This window comes from Passer montanus, unplaced genomic scaffold, assembly GCF_014805655.1.
Source record: "Passer montanus isolate IOZ18808 unplaced genomic scaffold, ASM1480565v1 scaffold30, whole genome shotgun sequence".
Lineage (NCBI taxonomy): Eukaryota > Metazoa > Chordata > Aves > Passeriformes > Passeridae > Passer > Passer montanus.
Genome location: NW_024367708.1, coordinates 5,691,469 through 5,713,279, shown reverse-complemented (window position 1 = coordinate 5,713,279; position 21,811 = coordinate 5,691,469). Strand labels below are relative to the sequence as shown.

The 21,811-nt window shown below is 39.3% G+C and overlaps 1 protein-coding gene across 22 annotated transcripts in view; it reads right to left on the bottom strand.

Annotated features, from left to right (window-relative positions):
* Positions 1-21,811, bottom strand: part of LMO7 (LIM domain 7) — a 132,363-nt gene that overhangs the window by 41,582 nt on the left and 68,970 nt on the right. For 13 of the 22 annotated variants that reach the window (XM_039714580.1, XM_039714574.1, XM_039714577.1 and 10 more), the window contains 5 exons: positions 3,396-3,426; positions 2,907-3,020; positions 2,275-2,473; positions 897-1,149; positions 204-503 (listed from right to left, as the gene is read on the bottom strand). In XM_039714580.1, the coding sequence (XP_039570514.1) occupies positions 204-503; positions 897-1,149; positions 2,275-2,473; positions 2,907-3,020; positions 3,396-3,426 (897 nt within the window). The remainder of the gene's footprint in view (positions 1-203; positions 504-896; positions 1,150-2,274; positions 2,474-2,906; positions 3,021-3,395; positions 3,427-21,811) is intronic. The other 9 variants (XM_039714585.1, XM_039714597.1, XM_039714586.1 and 6 more) reach the window with 1 other exon arrangement.

Below are 21,811 nucleotides of genomic sequence, written 5' to 3'. Positions count from 1 at the left end.
TAAATAAAAAAAATTAAAAATAAGTTAAATGGTTATATCAGCATCCTATCTCCTCTGACAAAAATACAAAATTTGACAGAAAAAGCAAATCAAATTATCAGCTGTGTTAAAATGCCGATTAGAAGACTAACTTTATGGAGTTATTTAAGGGCTGCGATTTAGGTAACGCAATAGTTACTGGATCTTGGATTAGTATCTCTGACCTCAGTGGTTCAAGCATTGCAGCTAGTGGACCAGCTGGATAACTTTCTTGCGAGCAAGATTTAGGAGAGTCATTGCGCAACATGAAATGATGTCCAGGTGCAGCAGAGCTTACAGGGCTCTTTTTGACTAGAAATCTACGATTTGCTAAGTCATCCAAAACAACGTCGGGCAGCCTTCTTTCATCTTCTGAATCAGAGCCACTGTCATACTCAGAGATGATCTGGAGGGAAGCTGGATTTGTGAGCCCACACTCTGCTCTGCTATTTTGACAGGAAGCTACAGGATTCGTTTCACGTCCACTGAGGTTGACCGAGACAGGAATAGAATGAAGATAGTGAAGTCACGAAGATAATGGTGAAACTCAAGAACTGCCCACTAATCTCATTTGTATGCATCAAGAAGCCGGACAACTGAAATTCATCACTATATTTTGGAAGCTTTAACAAGCAGTCAAAACCATCTGGAGTCTGGCCAGTTTAAAAAATTACTCAAGCATCAAAAAACAATGTAAAAATCCAAAACCAAAAACCAAACCACACAACCACACCAAAACGTCCCCCTTGGTAAAACATGGAAAATCAAATACTTGACTTCTTATTGCAGCAAGAGCAACTTTTCTTTAACTAATAAAGAAGTAACTTATTTTAAAAATTCTACATAAAATCTACTTTAGTAAGACCACACACCAGTACCTTGAAAATGCTCCATCTGACTCAGTGAAAACAGGACTTGCCCAGCTCCTCCTGTTGTCCTCATTCTTCTCTATCCTCTTCTTCCTTAAAGGTGCTGGCACATATGCTGTCTGCTTGTTTTTGTTTGGTAAGAAACGATTGAAGTCAGTGGTAGGTTTCGGTTCAATCACAGAAATTCTGCGGTAAGACCTGTCATCTTTATGGGAGTCATGCATTTTGGAAGGCAGTTCTGAGTCTGTGTCACTGTCGCAACCTTAGAAGAAAGTGAAAATAAAAAGGGAAGATACAAACATCATTCTCCAGACATGTGCTCGTAGCTAAAACTTGGATCAAAGTCTTCTAAAATCAATTTATGTCTGTATTTTAGATGTTTCAGCTGCAAATTTGCTGAGCTACTGACAGGACAGTAAGAAAAGTATTTTTAGAAGTCTGTGGCAAAGCTGTGATAAGATCCATTAAACTCAATTTGGTTTGCATGATCCTCCTGCATTTGTTCCATTCCTTCATTATCACTGTTCCCTGCAGGAAACAAAGTGCTGGCCTCCAGACTGAAGACAAAAAACAGCACAGAAATTTTTTAATTAAATAGTATCTGCAAGATAAATTTACTAACACAGACAAACAGCAAATAATATAGCATTGTGCTCATTTCACAGATTAAAATCCATTAGAAGCCCAGGGTACATCAGGTATGTAGTATGGCTAAATGTTGCCTTGTACAGATCAGCAATGCTCCATGGAGCCTCTGCTCAATGATTTTGTTACTCACATGAAACAAAACCCAAAACCTCACAATTTGTGTGACTTTAGACTACAAGTTGGCATTGAACTTTAAAATCAGCAGAGAAATACAGGCTAGAGCACTGCTTTAGGGATCCAATGTCGCCATCTTCTTGTTACCTTTATTTTCATGACAAACTACTAAAAGTAACAAATACTACTCAGTGTTTAACCTAGGTGGGAAAAACCTTATTGAATATTCACAAATGAAGTAAAGACATAGCAGTTTGACACAGTCGCCCTAAGAACAAGGTAAGCGACTTGTGCAACTGGTGAATTTTAGGTAACTCCATGCAGATATAATTTCTAGGAATTTCCCTTACAGAACTCTGGGAATATACCCTGGACATACACACACTCTAATGTGCCAGTGAGAGCAAGAGTTTCAGCAACCCTTCCGAGGAAGATCTGTGTGAGCAGTGCTTTTTTTCTACCAACTGTTAGAGGTGAATATTTGCTTACGCAAAATGCAACTGCAACAGTTACAAAACTGGAACTGACTTTAAGTACTGGATATCCAAGTACTAGGTCCATACATTGTCTTTTCTCACACTCATAAGATACAAGTCAACAAAAGATTTTAGAGAGGAAAACATACCTTCACTGCCACCTTTCAAGGTTATATCCGATGAAAAGCTTGTGCAGGATCTTGAACCAAGAGAGTCCAAGCTATCAAAGGAATCGTCTCTTTTATGAGTAACTGAAGATGAGAAAGGCTCTCCCCGGTCAACGTACCAAATATCGCCGTACCCACTGTCTCTGCCGCTTCTGCTCAGCTGGCTGGACTCTTCAAGTGCCTACAAGAATCACTTTTGAAAGGCCTTTTCCAATAATTTAGTGTGCAAATGCTACTCATGAGCATTTTGAATTCATAAACAAATTTCAACAAAGACTACTGCAAAACCCTGAAACACATAACAACAGTTTCAACAGGAGACTTGGTAAAAGGTCTTAAATTTCTCTCATCTCAGCAAAGAGGACTGAGATAGGGCTCTTCACAATGTACCACATGAATTACAGCAGATGTGTTCTGAAATTCGTATGGGTAGCAGAAGAACTAAGCTAAAAATCATTCCTTTCCTATGGAACTTGATAGCAAGCAAAACAAATTACTATGTTCTCCAATCTAAGAAGAAAATGAAGCCTTCAAGAGACTGTTTAGAATTGCTGCTGTATAACAAACTATAAAATTCAGGCTATTTGTTTCATTTCCTTTTTTGGATTCCTTACCTTACTCAGTGCTTGTCCTAATAACTTCTCAAATGCTTTAAGATTGAGGTATGGACCATTATAATCAGGGTCAATTTGAGCTTTTCTCCCAAGCCAGTATAATGTAATCAAAACCTAAAAACAAACAGAAAAAAACCCCTGAATACAAACTTACTTTCCTCTCATGCCAGTGTAAAAGAATCTCAGCATGCTGTTAGAGATGTTTCCACAATGCACTGCAAAATCTTTCATACAGTATCAGCTGTGATTGCTACCAAAACCAATCAAAGAGTGTCATGATACATCTCATATATCTCATGCAAGCAGATGTAAGTACTGGTTTTGATTATTACAATGATTTGGGAAAGTAAGATGCACATAGAGATCATTGTAAAATGGCATTAATTTGCATCAGATAAATCAATAGTTGAAGGATAAGGTAAATATGATAGTACCATAAATAGAAGCATTTAGAAATAATTAATCACAATTAATGTGCAACTCTCTTACATTTTTCACTCTTCTGTTGGTTTCCTCTGGTCTGATGCAGGGCAGAGAATGAGAAAAAGAAAAGAAAACAAAATATTTTAAAATTGCTGACTTAAAATTCAATTATTATTCAAGATGTAAAAAGCTTCAAGACCAATTATCAGTCAATATAAAATATGCAACTATGACTGCTCCAAAAGAAATAAGAAGCATTTAGCTTTAAATACAATCATAACTCTATACTATTCCAACTGTTACATGCAAAATGAGAAGTTAGCCAATCTATTACAGTTTCTGTTTTGAGAGGTACACAGAAAGGTTCTAGGTATTTTTAATTAGCTGTCATTTAGTTATCAATGAAACAGAAGTAGCAAACAAGCTGTTGACTTTGGGAAATATAGCCTCTATTAGCCAGGGAGATCACAGAATCAGAATGGTTTGGGTTGGAAGGGCCCTGAAAGATCACCTATTTCCAACCCCTCTGCCACGGGTAGGGACACCTTCCACTAGACCACACTGCTGAAAGCCCCATCCAGCCTGGTTTTGGAACCTTACAGGGATGGGGCATCCACCACTTGTCTGGACAATCCATGCCAGTGCCTCTCCACCCTCAGAGTAGAGAATTTCTTCTCATCAGCCAATATAAACTGACACTCTCAGTTCAGTCATTCCCCCTTGCTCCTATCACTACATAACCCCCCAAAGAGCCCCTCTCAAGATTTTGCATAGGCTTGCTTTAGCTGCTGGAAGGCTGCTACAACGTCTCCCTTGAGCCTTCTCTTTTCCAGCCTGAATAACCTCCAATTGTCAATTCCATATAAAAGGAGATTCAATTGTAACTTTTCCCCTAATGGTATTGTTTTCTAAAGTATTTGCCTTAGACAACAGAGAACATTTTAGCCAAGAGTAAACTTTTCAGACCAAAAAATGAGAAACTGAAACTGGGACAAGTGGAGAGAAACGATGTAGGGCTGAAAGAATGGGTTTGGCTTCTTTTATGCAAATACATTTTTAAAAAAGAATATTAAATACATATGCAATCACTAACATTAGGGAGCGTTTACATATATACACCAAGTCTGTAGCCCACCTTGGAAGTGTACCAATGGACACTCCTGTTCTCCTCCCACTCATTTTAAGAGCAAGAAGAAGAAACTTCTCAAACGGGAGGTTCCAAAAGCTTCGTAGTCCCCAGGTATAAATACTCAGGGCTGGACTGCAGACAGTGGTTGAACAACACTGCTGCCTGCAGTGCCAGCAGTTATGGAAGAGCAAATGGCTTAAATACACCAAAACAACTCTTCACCTGCCCTGGTTTGGAGCTGGTTCGGCTATAAACTTCACACACAGCACAGTGAAAGAGTTCAAACAGAAAAGCAGAGACTTCACATGCAGCAGCAGAAAAACTCTATTCAGAGGTCCCTAACATGCCCAACCAACAATGTGTCAAGATACTTATCTTGTTTCTGTCTAGGAACACACTAGTTAAAGGTTACAAGAAAAAAAAAAGAGAATAAACCATTCAGGAAACAGTTAGGAGTTAGTGTAATAAGGACAGGGCTTGGTCACTCTTCATGGAAATTGAATAATCAATGAGACGTGACAAGCATCAGGGACACAGACTGTCCCTTCCCTCCTCCTCCTCCTTCCTATTTTGAGAGCACCCGCTCCCACTCAGTGGCTCTAATTGCCTTGCCCATCCCCACATCATAAAGAAATCAGGCTATCAGGAACACAAAGTCCTGAGATGGGTCTGACCTCCACAGTCCTTGCCTGAAGCTTCCTTAGTATCTCATGCCAGAGATGTTTCTGGCTTTGTAGCCAGTGACCTCTTTTGCACAGATAAGGAAGAACCCTCCTCCTTTAATGTGAAATATTTACACTTTTTTGTTTGTTTTTTAATCCCTTCCAAAATCCATTGCTATCAGTTATTCATTCAAGACTATTTTTGAAGAAAAAAATTCCCCCTTTTTCCAATGAGCTAAATTTTTTGCCAGTGTCCACATTGTAGGGCACACCATAGCTGTGACCTAAAGGGCTACAGGAGACAGTGCATTTCCCATTCTCCAAGCAGAGAATCGAAAACTATTCTTACAACACTACACTTCTCATACCCAGCAGAGAACATTTTAAAGGTTAGCATTCTTTACCGTCAATGCCTTTTGTTAGCAGAATTTCTGCTTTGGTTTGCAATTACAAAAGCAGAGACCCTTGCTAAGGATGCCTTAAAGTTTGCTCCCAAACTTCAGCATTCCAGTGAGGCGTGGAAGACGCTGCCCTTAGCTGGCAGGAGCATGTATCCAAAAGGCTGCCAGCCTTCATGTAGACCAAAGCTACAAGACTGAAAACAATGATGTCCACTTCTGCTTTCCTTGAGTTCTCTGGGATAATTTCAGTCAACCGTTTTGCAACAGGAGCAATATTTAGTTGTCTTTATATTTCAATAAAATTTCCTTACTGGAATAGCCATAAATACACTCGGCCTGTGTATTTGGACTAAAACCAACACAAAACCTAGGCCATTCTGGTAAACAGCACCAAAAATGCAGGCAGGGAGATATTTCATGCACTCCAATGACAGACCCTGCTTCATTCTTGTTTACCCTGCTAACAACAGAAGCAAACAGACAAGGTGTTTACTCTTAATTCATTAAGTTTTTTCACTTGCATTGCTACTCTCCTTCTCTGAACTGCATCTATTGGTTTCTAAAACTTTTTAACAACTTGTGACAGTAGACACAGTCTGAGCAGAAGAGGATAAGAAAAAATCCAAGAAAAACTCTGCAGATCTGGAACACTGTTCTTCATTTTTGTATGTATGTATTAATTATTTGATGGTACTTAACCAAGGAAAAGGATTATTCGGAACGATGAATGTACTGTCCAAGACCTGTTAAACGATAGGTATATAATTTTTTTTTGGTCAAAAAATCCTGATTAAAGAAGCAATGTTGTTACCTTACTGGAAGGTCTTAAAAATAATTTCTGATCCAAAAATTTCACAGCTACATCTTCTCTGAGGCATGCAATTTGCAGAAGGTGTAGTTTGGATCTGCTTTCTAACATTCTCTGTGTGAAATAAGAGCCTTTAAGGCCTTTTATATGGACAACCTGTCCAAGCTCATCTGTGTTTAGTTGCACATGCAGTTGCCTATTTCTCTTCCAGGACACTCCACTTAAAATATCTATTGTGTAAATACTTATTGGTTAGAAGTATGATACAAACTGAAGAGCTATTAGAAGGAATTAATTTTCCCTGTGAGTATCAAAACAGAAAAAGCAAGGCTTTAAACTCAATTGTAGTAAATGAAAACATAAAATGGAACAATTCTAGTACACAGAAATTCTCCATGAGGTGTTATAAAAATAACATAACTACTGTGCAATCTATGCAAATAATTCATCTAGGGTCTTGTGTATAACTCTGAACAATTATGGTTCATAGGAGGGCACAAGACAGAGGCATCAGCCTCAAGCATAGCAAATTCTTTGCTGCTGTAAGAGTAGGCATGACCCTACAACTCTTCTGACAAACTGTTACCTAACAGGAAGCTCCTGCTCTCACCTCCAACTCCCCTTTACAATCCTGGCTCCAAATACACAGGGCTTCAACACTCAGTTTCTCACACTGTATTTGAATAAATCATTTAGAAGATGGAGTACAAGAACTTCAGCAACTTAGCTTTTAAGCTTTTTAAAAAACACTCTGGGACACTTACAACCTTATTTTAAACATAAGTCTATAGCACTGAAGTGCACACACAACTGATTGCAGAGACATTTCTCATACGACAGCTAACTTAGGAATTGATTGGGTAGCTCACTTGCTGAAGTATCTTTGTCAATGCAAATAAGTGCCAATACTACATTTGGTTACTGTAAAAGAAGTCTGCTTTTTCCTGTTTCCATCCAAAGCTGTCATAGAGCCAGCCCAGCTGATGCTAATCATATTCTTTATGAATATTGGTATAACCCAAGTTTTATGTGGGCTGCAGCTTTGCCCAGGAGGGCATAGCCAAGGCTGCATCTTAAAACTAATCTGCTGAAAGAATTCAGTTCCTCCCCACATGACACTGCAACACTGTTTACTAAATCACTTTGTGTATTTTTAAACATTAACTTCTCTGTCCTCCCACAGCTTTTTTATATCTCCTTTCCTTAACAATACAACTTTGCTAAAGATGTCTGAACTAAGCAAAGAAAGCAGCTAAGTAGAGCAGTTAAGATCTTACTGGAAAAATTTATTTTAAACACTTTGTCTGCTCTTGCCACAGTCTCAGCATTTAAGCATCCATTCTGAAGCTCAAAAAAAGCCCAACACCAATCAACCTATTCTAACCTCAATATCAAATTCCAGCTAACAGAGAGGTCTCAAAGTTGTAAAAGTAGAATCCTGATTCATGAAGTGTGAACCTTAAATGTTGGCAGCAGTATTAATAAAAGTTTACATACAACTTCAAGATTAGCCACCCTGGAAAAATCTCTAAAGTCTAAAGGCCACGAGACAAAAACACGTGGGGGATATTATGATAGTAATTGTGAAGCACAACCACATAAATCCGAGTTGAACACTGATGGAAAAAGATGTGGAATAACCACCTGTGAAGAAATAATGCCTTCTGTGTAAATCATCCCAACTACGTCAATCCTTGAGCAAACAGAAGAAAGACAAATGGGACAGGAATAGCTCTCACTTGTTGATGCGTGATACGCTTAGAACGAAACACCTCTGTTACATTTGAACACAACACATATTGACAAACATCACTTCCAGACTGACAGATGTTTCTCCAACAAAGACCACTCTACATGAATAAAGCAAAGTGACAAGGCAGATCAGCACAAGGCTGAGCCACAGCTCAAGGCATTTATTCTCAGCTCCACTGTTTGCTCAAGGTTAAACAGCAGAATTAGTCACCAAGGCCCTAGCTTGACAATACAAAGGCTTTGGCAGCAGTTCTAGCTTAAGGATTTCCTGGTCCCCTTCTCTCTTCCAGCCACTCCTGTTTGCTGCCCCCGTGGTTATGCCAACACAACCCTGAATCACACTGCTGTTCCACGCTGCCAGAGGGCTACACCTGTTTCTCTGTGTTTTTCCTAATATACATTTTCAACCCCTAAATTAGCTTGCTGATCTGTTTTAGATCATGCTCATACAAGCAATTGCACCAGCACCATGGCAGAGGAGCAGGCTGGAGGCTTGGTGGAGGACTCTGCTCCAGACACCAGTACCGTGAGAACCCCCATGTGATGACGCTGAGACAGAGGCACTCTGTGCTTCCCATTTTTAAGGAGTCAGGAAAGCCTGCTGGGATTATTTTAGTGCATTTTTGGGCATTTAAAACATTTTTTTTTAAATTGTAGACAATCATACACGTTAAAGGAACTGGCAGGCCACAGTACTTTTAAGAAATCATGAACTAGAGTTTAACCAATTATAAAATACATCCACTGACACCTACAGACACCTCTCCACTGCCTCCATACAAAAGAGCAGTGCATTTTAAGAAGCTACTTTTTTTTTACCTATTGCAAAATTTTTAAACAATAAACTTAATACTTTGGATTTTATTTTTCTGACACGATATGGTTTTGTTTCCCCAAATCCTAATATGTATGAAATTCCAGCAACTAGCAACTCATGATGTCAAATCTACTGTAACACTTCACTTTATTATTTTCCAGGAAGAACAATGTGGAACTCAGGACCACATCCAAGATACTAGAAGTCTGAGCAAAATTCTGGAAGATTATTTTAAAGCATCCTGTTCAGAGAAGGGTCTGTTTCTCATATAGAAACATATTTAAATATACTTATCAATTGAAGATTTAAAATTTTAAAAAACCCAAAATCAACAAACAAAGAAGCAAGTTTGAACTGAGATTCCTCCTCCCCAAAATGAGGGTTAGCTGCCAACAATACATGTGGTCCTGTCCAAAGAGATAAGACAAATCTGAATCCATTTACGGGGAGAAAGAAGGAACAGAGACACTCCCACTGATAGAAAGGAATGTGGCAGTGACAAATGCACCCTGCCCAGTGCCAAACCCATCCTTGGTGACGAACACTTCAGAAACCCCAACAGCTGCCAACCCTGTTTTCTGTCCTTTCCTCTAAACTACAGATCTCACAAATACAAGACTTGAATAGATTGCTGTTTAAAAAAAAATACTGGTGATCTCCCTTTGAGCTTCCATCCATCAAGGCAGCAGTCACACCTCCAAAACGCCCTTTGAAGGTCTTGGAAGAGCCATACCCTGGCCTGGAAGCTGTAGCAGATCAGTTGGCTGTAGAAAAGCCCATTCCCCACTCCTTGCTGAGCTGCAGGCACTGTAGCCCTACACCGAGCAGCTTCACTTACAGTTCTGAGGAAGATGTCAGGGGATTTGGAGACTCCTGTACCCCCGCCGGGTATTGCTGCGCAGGAGATGAATGCTGCCTGTCCAACTAGCAGCGGGCTCGTGCTAAATTTCAACCTCTTTGGCCACCTACTCAGCTGCTATTAATATTGCTGTTATCGGATTTCACTGAATTCCCACGTGCTGCTGAGAATAGAAAGGCTCCAGTGGAAGATGTGGTTGCTGCATGGGTACAGAAACATGAGGACATTCCTCCAGCACTTGGATTCATAGCAAATTGATATTCAACCCCGAGAGCCACAGTTCACTGCTGAGAATGCTGGAAATAAACCAGCCAGGCTACGGCTGCAGAGTTAGAGAACAGCATTTGGAAACACACCTTTCTATTTGACTATGAAAAGCACATACATTTTCCATGGCAACACATCCACCAGAGCCAATGCCACTCACATCATAGCAGCACAGAGTTGGGTATAAAATGACAGCAGAAAGCGTTTCTCCGTGCCCCTGTGGAACCCCTGGCTGACAGCGAGGAGATGTGGGCCCTGATGAATGAGCAGCCTGTCTCCACCCCATGCCCCCACCTACTAAAGCTAAGGGGTGGAGGAGAAATGCTCAAAAAGGAAGAGAGGGAACAGAGCCAGCCTACACCCTCCGTGGGAACACATCACCATCCATGGCTTCAGAGGCTGTCTTCTCACACTGTCTCCTGAGCACGGTGCTTCCTTGCTGATCTCACCCATTATGCCTCCACACCATTCTGAAATCCCTTATCAAAACAAAAACAGGCACGTCTAGAAAAGTGCATCAACCACGGCAAGTCACCAAACGATAACATTATCCATTTCCTCATGCTCTTTTCCGACCCCTCCCTGGGTGGTCCACCTCTGCCAGCTTCCTCATATTTCAGTCTAATCTAGACGTTCTCCCAGAGAGAAAACTAGTATCCTGTAGGGAAGAAGGCATGCCTGTCAAATAAAAAATAAAAATAAATTGCCCAGAAGAACAAGCAGAAGAGCCTCAATGACAACCTGAGCACTCCTTGGCTCTTGTCTGAGGGGTGAGCAGGACAAGTAGCATGGAGCACTCACTGTAAGTTTTTGCTGTGGCAAAAAGGAGGCTCACAGGATCGTGCATCTTCCTGCTCAAATACTAAGCGCTATTAAAGAAAATTAAAGTTGGACTGGATGATCTCTGAGATCTTTTCCAAATTAAATTGTTCTAAAATTGATAATAATTAATGTAGATTTGTTAATTGGTCCCCTTTTGTGACTTTTTCTTACTCCAATCCTAACCTTCTCTAAAAACTCATCAGCTTCACTAATTACAGAAAATTAAATTGTGTATCTCTTGTACTGTTTTGCTTGCTTGGTTTTTCCAGGACAAAACTAGAATGTTTTGCCAATCTTTATTAGGTACTTCCAATTCCAGATCTAGACTGGCACCCACCAAAAAAAAAAAAAAAAACACCCACAAAACTAAAAACCCAGCAGGTATTTTATTTCTGAAATCTAGTGATCAAGTGCCATACACTTTGGCCAAGAAACATAAGAACATCCACTGACTTTTATGAGAAAAGATGGACTCTCTGCACAAAGTATTAGAAGTTGTGCAGTTGACTCTCAACTCACACAGAGTGTTAGGAGTTCTCAAATCACTTTGGTCATGCTCAAGAAGACTTTAATTTCACAGGTAAAATTAATTCTTTCTCAAGGAAAAAAAAACACTTTAATTCACATGGTATTTTAAATAAATTGATAGATCACTATTATATCAGTACTTATACATATTATAGGTTTTTATTTCTCCCCAAGTTTTGGTATTTAGAATTTGGAGCATATGATTTTGCTGAATCTCTCCTTTTATCTCCCTGCTGCCTTTTTTTCTTTTTTAAAAACCTGTTCACATTTCAGTTGACCTTTGCACAAGGATTACATTAAATGTTCCCCCCGTTCTACTTTTCTCCTTCCTTGTACCTCAAGAATCAACATACTTGAGAGCTCATTCTCTTGATCACCAGGATCATTATCTACATTAACTTCTCTTGCATTTAGTTTTAAAGACCCTTGCCCTTCACTCCCCCACAGAAATCTAGACCATATTGTATAAATTTTGTAGATTAATTTGAAGAGAAGTCAAGATGGGGAATGTACAATTTGGCTAACAATCTTTCCAAAATAAATAGTTGGTATATCTGGGGAGTCACTGAAAAATAAGTATCAAAATAGACAATTAAAAGCATTGTGTATGTTTTTAGAAATATATTCAAAACCACAAAAACGTGCAGCTGCTAGCTTGCTCAAAAATAGTTCAAGAGCATTATTAAAAAAAATGTAAAAAGTCTATTATTTGCTACAGCTAAGCTGCAGCAACCATGCCAACACACAGCATTATTTTTCATTGCATGACCAAAACTCATTTTCTCTATTGCATGATGCCTCTTTGCCATTATTAAGAATTTCCAAATCATTGTTCTTTTTATTCCCAACTCTCACACCTAATTGGAATATTTCAACATCTCCAGTTTCCACACACCCACCAGAGGTGATTTTTTAGAATAGCCCTCAATATTGACCACATTAATTCCCACCAAGCCTTGATGAGACATGTCTGTACCAACTCCAGGTATGAATAAACAAATCACTGCAAGGTAAGCTAGGGTAAAAAATTTTCCACCTACCAACTACTCCTAGCACCTGCCTATGTGCACTCTCTTACACTCAACCCCCAGGACTAACACAATTGTTCAATTTGGATAAAGCATTTAGAGGTGGTCTCTTGGGAAGAGCTAGGATTTGGCAGGTTACACAACACTTCTTGCTCAGAGAGAAATATTTTTATAGCCTCTGTATACAGGAAAGAGGAAAAACCACCCCAACAACCTCCTTCATCCAATCTCCTCCCTTAGTCCATGCCCAGGGAAAGATCCAGTAAATGTAATCCTTTGTTATCTTTGTGTCAAGCAAACAAGCAATGATGCAGAAGTGCCTTGTGTATAAGCAAAACAGTTTAACACTCAAAAGCAAGGTTTACTCAGTTCCTCAGGGGATTAAAAAAAACAAAACAAAAAAACCCCACCAAGAACTCAAGTCTATGCCGTATAATTTATATCAGATATTTGGCAATGAACATATCTTCTGATAAAGAAAAAAAGATGACTGACAGTAACTTGTACTGGATATTGCTGTGTTTACACTCATGCTTACATCCAGTTTCACCAGTCCAAATAGGCATCTGCTTGGCTGCTGGTGTTATGACACATAGTCAGAAAACAATTCAGCACACAGGTGACTCAGAGTTGCCAGCAGAAGCTACAGATGTCCTATTCTAGGCCCATAAAAGTAATCCAGGATTCAGCCCACTCCAGACATCATCTCCTCAGGAAAGCCAAGACCCATAAATGCCACGTATATGTATGAGGGGTAGTTATATCTTCTGGAGAAGAGGCAGACCCCCTGGATTTTGGGGATACATGGAATTTACAGCTCCTGGGAGTCACTTCACAAATTTCCAAGGCTCATTTTTTCCTCTAGAGCAATTCCAATGTACTGCTGGCCAAACTGTTGCACAGGGGGACAGAGAATAGGGGCAGTGTATATGCCAGACCTTCTTTTCATTCTAAACTTTTGTTACATTATTAAAAAACAAATGCTTTTTTGTTCTGCAGTTCAAAGGGGGACTACTACAAGAGTGATAAAGCTAGGGAAAGAGTGATAGAACTAGGACTTTGAAAAAATTTAGATTTATTGATAGAGATACAGAGCAAAGATGAAGAAATGGAGGTACAAGGTAAGAGCAGCTTAGTCCATGATAAAATGAAGTGATGCTGCATTTGTCCTTAAGTAGAAGTAAATCACTACTGCATGACTGAATAATTTCATTTAGTCTGTACACTTTGACTAAAAGCTTTAAAAAACTACTGGGTTTTCTCAGTAATATTCTGGCAAAATATTTCAGAGCAAATAAGAAGCACTGAAAAAAAATTATAATGCTTCCTTTTTGGAATTTTGCCGTATTTTCTCTATGTTTCTTTTTGTTACCCTAGCAACACAGAGCACAACACCATCACTCATCACACAGAGCACATGAGTATGAAATACAGGCTGAACCTGACTTCTCTCTATTAAAGTCTGTTCTCTATTAACTTAAGGTGAACAAATACATCCAAAAGGAATGAGATATGCAGATACAACAGAACTTTATTATTTCCCATGTTTTCTTGATCTGCCTGCATTTGTCAAAAGATACTTAGAGCCAGGAAAGAGTTCCTCAATTAATGGAAAGCCAAATATTTATGCAAGGTTAACAGACAAAACCACTGAAATAGAATGTATTGCCTTGAATCAGCTCTGCCAGAAGACACGGTGTGAAGTAGCAGCAAAATTTAAACCAAAAACAAGGTACAAAAATCAAGAACTCACCAAGGGTAGTACACTTATGGAAAAATGTGCCCCTTTTCTTTTGGGGAACAGTCAAGATCTGAGACAAGTATATATTATTTTCCACATTTCCTGCAATTCTCACCTCCTATCCTCAGCTCTTGAAGCATCCTAAATTAACGGAGCTCCTTAAGGATTCAGCTATTCTGATTCAAGTTTCTTACAGCTTCAGATTTATTTCTATAACATTTGAAACATATAAATTAAATTTGTTGCTATCAGTAATATTGGATAAATATTACCTCTTTTAATTAGCTTTTTTTGGGTGAAAAACAATTTTTCCACCCCAAAAGAAAACAGTGCTTTAAGGCTACTTGGCGCAGCCAAGTCAGAGGGTAATTTTAAACATTTGCTCAAAACATTAGCATTTTTGGGCCAGGTTTTCTGGCCAAGTTTTTAATGTTGGAAAAATGAATGCTTCTTTACTGTAAAGTGAGAGAATGGGTACAAGTCCAAATACTTGCTTTGCCAGAATGTTAGAAAACTTGTGTGGGAGGCAAAAAAAAAAGAGAGGTGGGGAGGAGAAGTTAAGTCTTGTCTGACCATATACTCTGAAGTTGGAGTTTACATTCATTCAGACCATCCCAACCAACTGAAACCAAATGTGCTATTAGTCACTTAGGAGTTTCTGTTGTAAAGTTAGAGGAGTCTGAGAATAAAAACTCGAAGAAAATTAATGATATGGGAAAACAATCTTAGCCATGGAGCTATAGATGATCTCACACCACTCTTTCACCAGTACTCGTGAAGTATGTAATTTGTATCACAAAACTGATGACTGAGGGAAAAAAAAGGCTTAATACACCAATTAAGACATCACCAAAATGCTCCAACAAGCTATTACAACTAAGTCTGCTGGTAGGGAAGGAGTGGAACAAAACTATCAGATTCTACTCCAAGTGAGGCCATGGCAATATTCCCAACATCTTTAACGAGTGCATGAGTAAATGCTAAATTGGGAATCTTCCTTCTCATGAGAAAGAAGATACTACATGCATCAAGTCTTACAAATTACAGTTAGCCATCTGCAGAATTTCACCAGCTGCCCAGCCAGATGAAGCACCGGAGAAGTGGGCTCCTTAAAACACACATGGTGGTGGTAAGCTATCCTTCCCAGAAGTCAATCAAACCAAAGAGCCAAAATAACACAAAAGCAACTCTCAGCTCTTGATGGGGTTATTCTATAAATTCTTTGTCCAACAGTCCTCATAATTTCTACATGAAAAACAGGCACTCTTTATCACCAAGAGAAGATTAACAAAAACCCTGAGACTCTCATCTAGGAATCCACAACTTTTGAAAACTAATGATGTCTCAAAACCTCTGTGAAGCACAATCATTACTGCATTTAATCATTGGAAAGATTAGCAAACTAATGCTTAACCTTAAAAGTATGTCAATTGCACCAGTTTAGTACAAACTGCAGCTTCCCTTGGGACAGTACCCATGCTGCATTAGCAACTGCTACATCCAGACCTATGACCTTGGAATTGTCTATGAAAGTATCCCTTTTGATCTCAAGTGTTTGGCCCTATTTTATTCAGAAATCCCAACAGCAACAGTACTGTCACTATATTCATGAATTTCCCTATATTTGGGGAAATTCAGGTAAAAGCCAAGTCTTTACCATCACCCTGCAATTAGGACAGATTAATCTAGACAGGATGAAAAATTAAAAGACAGTTTAATAAAATTAATGGGATGTTTCTCCTCTTGATTATACTTAATTCTACCTGAAACAAATTACAGTTACAGAAGAATCACACAAAAAGTCATCTCAGTGGTCTCATCACCAACATGCACCTTACAACAGTGAGACTCAGAATAATTACCAAGATCTCCCCTTCTTCTTTTCACCTCCAGGCTAACAGAGCTACAAGAAAAAATTAACTCAGTGTGGTGGAGGAATACCCAGCAGTATCCTCCAATAAGGAGAGGATACATCAATCTCTGCTGACAGCTTAGGAATATGTTGCCAAATCACAGCAAAACCCAGCTATTCCTTGACAGGAAGGTAACCCCTGAAAAGTACAGGAGAAAAGACCAGGATGAACATACCTTCACCCTTTGATCCACAGGTAGTACAAATGGATTATAAGCTTGAGCATTATCATCAAGTTTGATTGCCAGACAGCAAACGACCACATTACCCACAAAATACTCAAAGTGCCTTGCAATAGGCTACCACTTTCTTACTGCATGAAGTTAGACAGGTGGAAAATACCATGAAAAAATCTTCTCTCCATTTCAGTGTAGATGCAGTTAGTGGTTCACTTAATCTGCTGCAGTAATATATTTTGAAAATAAATTAAACAGAAGTCACTTTTGTAGATTTTTTTTGTAGCAACTGAAGGTACAAAGATATACAACAGTCTTCATCATCAAGGAAATGCATTTATGTCATTGTAGGACAGTACACCAGTTTCCTAAGATACTAAAAAATAGCTCATTCTGCCATGTAAGTTATGCAAGCATCATCTTTAGTAACGGAAATCAGTACTATCAAAAGCAGTTCACAAAATAACAAATCAGCCATCTGTTGGACACTGATTTATTGAGAGACACTGATTCAGAACTGCTCCAGTAGTCAGATATTTACTGCTCAGAAAAAAGATAAATATGAAGCCTTCTGCCACACTGCATTTAAAGCTCTTCCCTTAGAAAATAGTACATTGAATACAGGTAAAAATATACAACCCAAGTTTTTTTTCAGGTAGGAAAGAATCTGTGGAAGCTTCTGTTAGGGAAAGAAATCCAGAACTGTTGCATGAACTCCAGACAGAACGTCAAACATGTAATTACTTGAAATATTATTAAAAGTAACATAGTTATTACTTAAGGCCCTGAAGGAAGAACCCAGACACAGGACAGGTACATAGGTGAGTATACTTGAACTTTTTTTTGCATAACAAAGTACCCAACAAAAACTGTGCAATCCTTCAAAAAAGAAAGCCACGAGGAAAAGAATAATAAATTAAAAGCACAAATCATTCTTTGCAAAGAGAAAAAACTGAACTCTCATCTCAAATGCATTCTCTAACTTCCTCTCCTTTTAATTAAAATTGATGAATGCTGATAGCGTAGAAATCAACAGTTTGGATGTGAAGTAAACAGGACATTTAAAATACATAAATGCACATTTAAATTAAGTCTGTGCTGATTTTCAATTTGTAAAATCTCATATGCACTCATTTTGAGTGTCATACCAACTCCCCTCAAAAATAAGTTCACTAACGCATTCATGATTACAGAGCAGCTTACCAAAATAAAAATTGTTTTTAAATTCTACTTCCTCACAAAGCTTTTTATTTTTGCTAATTTTAGCTTGCACAGAGGATCCTGTGTTTCATGGGTACAACCAAGGCTTGCCAAAGTTCTTTCACAAGTTGAAGACTGGCCAGTGAGCACCACCAGCAGTAATAGAGCTTTAGCTGAAACAAAAAGCAATTCCTTTTGAAAAATTAAGCATATAATTATCCAATGAACACAATATCACAGTATTTACTCTCTCAGGTAATTATTAATTTTGTTGCAGGCACTAAGATTAGAATGGATTGAAACTTGCTGTATTTAACAAGACAACTTTTTCTGCCCTCTCTCTGCTAAAAGTGTTAAGTTGACCATCTATACCCAGTTTGTCATATACTCTTCTCTTTGTTCCTGTATCTTGCTGTGTTGACCATCACATAAAAAAGAGTCACACGCTTTCAAATTCAGGCCATAAACTAATCTCTACCACTAGGGAAAGTACAAGGTAATGTTTTCTAAAAACTACCCACTAATTATTTTTTTGTCCATAAGGATTGGATTACACACTTTAATTAGCAAATGCATGGAAACCTGTACAGCTACCTTTTGTAATACCATTAAAGACTAACCTTTCATAACTGTCATCTGCTCTCTACTTCAAAGCATGCACTCTTTGAAGCTGACCTGGTGTTGCTGTTTGTTTTGTGAGTTGCCTGGCAGAGACATCTGAGCAATAGAGAATGAAAACAGCAAGAAAACATCTTTACTGGGTATCCCAAATTAGCTGAAGAGCTACAGAAGGCTATTCCAAATAACAGCAGTGGTGGCACACAGTCTATCTACAAACTAGAAGGAACCAGAAACCAAGCAGATGCTACCTCCTCTTCATTAACAGTAAAAGGAGATTATGAAGTTTTTCACAGGTAAAGTAAAAAAATAAATTAAGAAAAATCTCAATGCACTTGCTTTGAAACTGAAGGGAGTCTTCATAAGTTAAAATTGCATTAACAAAGAAGTCACATTACCAAGAGTTGAAGGAACCTGAACTAATTAGCTGGAGTACCCTCTCACATGTGGAGGTAGGAAAAACCCTCCAAATTTTAGTAGTTTTCTTCCACTGTGGTTACTGCTGCTTACTTTAGCTCTTGAGGACAGTCTCTCCTATGACTGCAGATGCACAAATAACAGTAACATGTTCCATTAAATGTTGAATGCCAAAACCTACATGCAATTAAGCCTGACCAAACAGTTTCTAGGAGCTTGAACATATTTGCTTTCCTGACAAAAATTCTGCAAACAAAAGCTCCTTCTATAAGTAATGTACACGTGCCTTTGGTACATGTCCATCAAAAAGATTCCTGCCCTGGGAGATGAAAGCAGGCTTCTTCTCTCTCTCCCCTGTCTGACTGATCAGGCAGTAATAAGTCATTTTTAAATGATGGGAACCACACAAACACATTCCTGGGCAACAGGTGACAGGAAGAAATTTTGTGTTCACTGCTTCTCCATCTCTCCTGAACCCTAATTGCGATAGAATCATAGAATTGTTCAGGTTAGAAAAGACCTTTAAGATCATTGAGTCTGACCATTAACCCAGCACTTATAAGTTCACCACTATACCATGGTTCCCAAGTGCCACATCTGCAAGTCTCGTAAGAACCTCCAAGGATGATGACTCTACCACTGCCCTGGACAGTCTGTTCCAATGCTTCAAGCGTTTAATTGAAGAAAAATTTTCTAAACCCCAATTCTGAACCACACAATTGGTTGGCCATATGTCACAATTTGAGGTCATTTCTTTCTGGCCTGTCACTTGTTACTTTGGAGGAGAGGCTGACACCCACCTGGAAATTGTGGAGAACAGTAAGGTCCTCCCTGAGCCTCCTTTTCTCCAGGCTAAACATCCCCAGCTCCCTCAGCTGCTCCTTATCAGACATGTGCTCCAGACCCTTTACCAGCTCCACTGCCCTTCTCTGGGCACACCCCAGCACCTCAGTGTCTGTCCCGTGGTGAGGGGCCCAAAAGTGAACACAGGATTTGAGGTGTGGCCTCACCAGTGCTGAGTACAGGGGCACAATCCCTGCCTGGTCCTGCTGGCCACACTCTTGCTGATACAGGCCAGGATGCCATTGGCCTTTTTGGCCACCTGAGCATACGCTGGCCCATGCTCAGCTGGCTGTCAACCAGCACCCCAAGGTCCTTTTCCGCTGGGCAGCTTTCCAGCCACTCTTCCCCAAGCATTGGATGTTGAGACCCAAGAGCAGGACCTGGCACGTCACCTTGTTGAACCTCATCCAACTGGCCCCAGCCCATCCATCTAGCCTGTCCAGATCCCTCTGTAGAGTCTTCTGACCCTCCACAGATCAATGCTTCTGCCCAGATTGGCGACATCTGCAAACTGACTGAGGGCACAACTTCCCTTCCCCCACCCCCCTTGTCTGCCCTTTCACTGCACTGCCCCATTGTGTAAACACACTTTCTGAGAAAACCAAGTTCCAGTCCTTCATTCCAGCTTTTCTCCTGATAAAACTCACACTGTTCATTAAAGGCGGGAATTTTAGCGATCAGCTTTGGCCCACACCTGGCACAGCACAGGCACAGAGCACCTGCCTTAGCCCTCCTGTGCCGGCAGCCCCGGGCACACCGAGAGCAGCTGCTGGGCCACCCATGGCTCACATGGACCCAAGCAAGCAAAACTCAAACACTCAGACTCATCCCATTCAGTGCCACCATCCCCTGGATTTGTAGATTTAAGTCTTATCCTAGCAATGAAACAAACAATACTGAGCAAAAAATAGAAGTCATTTACAAATGCAGTCACGTCATTTAGGTGTGATCACGATGCCAGACTGAGTGCATTACCTGGATAACTAGGGATTTCTGTATAGGTTATTTATCCAACTAGCTTGTTGAATACATTCACAAATAATTCAAGCAGCATTAGAGAAAACAGAATTGAACTAAGGACTTTGCTTGCAGCTCTACAAGGAACATGCTTCAAAAAACAAAATGTTGTTTATAAAAAGAAAATTATCCTTTTGCAAGAGATTCTGTTCCTCTTGAGGGAATAAAAATATCACAGTGAAATGGCAAATATTACTAAACCACCAGCACTAAGTGACTTTTGTATGATTTCCCAACAGCAGCCAACATTCAATACCAGAGGCAAGCTCAGATTTCAAAGAATAAAATGTTCTGCACAGAGAGAGAGGGTTTTGCAGGACAAGTGGAGTATCATTACCAATGCATCTTATTCTGTGCTTATTCAACCTGTGTGGGAGTGCCTTCTACATAACCATCTGATGTGTGATTTTACAGTTACACTTCCCATGCCAAAATCAGTAACAAAACCTCTTAATTTAACTGATCTGAGAGCAAAAGCAGCTTTTAAGCTGAATATAGCATTGGCAAATACATGTACCAGCTTATTTCAACAGACTTTCAGCCATTCTTATTCATTATTCTTCTGAAGCTTTTAATGAAACTTCCAATGGCTTAATGAAAAACTGTCATATGTTAAACTGCTAATAATTAATGATAACATTTTTTCCCTGTGATTGCACAAACTAGTCACATACAGAATACAGGTCTGGATTAAGAGACCTACCATGATTTTATTCATATTTTCAGATAGCTTTACATACAATGTTCCACATTTGCTAAAGCTTAACAATGGCAGATTGCTTGACTGATTTATCAAATCAAATTAATTGCTTCCATATGATTTGTGTTTGATTTTTTTCCTTAGTTTTGCTTCTTGGAGTTTTCCACAGAGCTACAGAAGTTAAAAGCAGCTTTCACTGTATGCAACCTTTTCCAAAACCACACACAGGAACATCCACATGGGGCCAGATCAAAAAACTGTATCAAGCCCAAGATCTCATCCTCCCATGTAATCCCAAGTGGCTGCCTAAGGAAAAGCAAAAATAGATAGGAAAGATGCTTCTCCCTTGTGGACTCTTTAAACTAGATGTGGTTTCCACACACTAAGTAACTCTTAGAAGATTTCCCTTCTTTAAACTTCTCCACTATCCCTTGAATGCAAGTAAATTTTGATTATCCACATCATCTGTTGGCAAGGAAGCCTACTTCCCCTTCACTGATTATTCATATAACACGGCATGCATTGACCAGTTGAATCACTTGTCCACACCATCTGCTAGGGTTTTTTTTTTGTTTGTTTGTTTGTTTTAAGCTTGCAACTTTGTCCAGCTCTGCCCTTCATCCATCACCTCTCATTCAGGACTCTCAGCATGCTTAACTAAGCCTGCAGGGGAAGCTATTCTGCTTCTAGTCAGAGAGATGCCATGAGGGTGAAGATATTCCAGTTCCATAGATCTGCTTTTGGGGGAATTCGGGCAAGTAAGTAAGTGAAAAAAGGGAAAATTA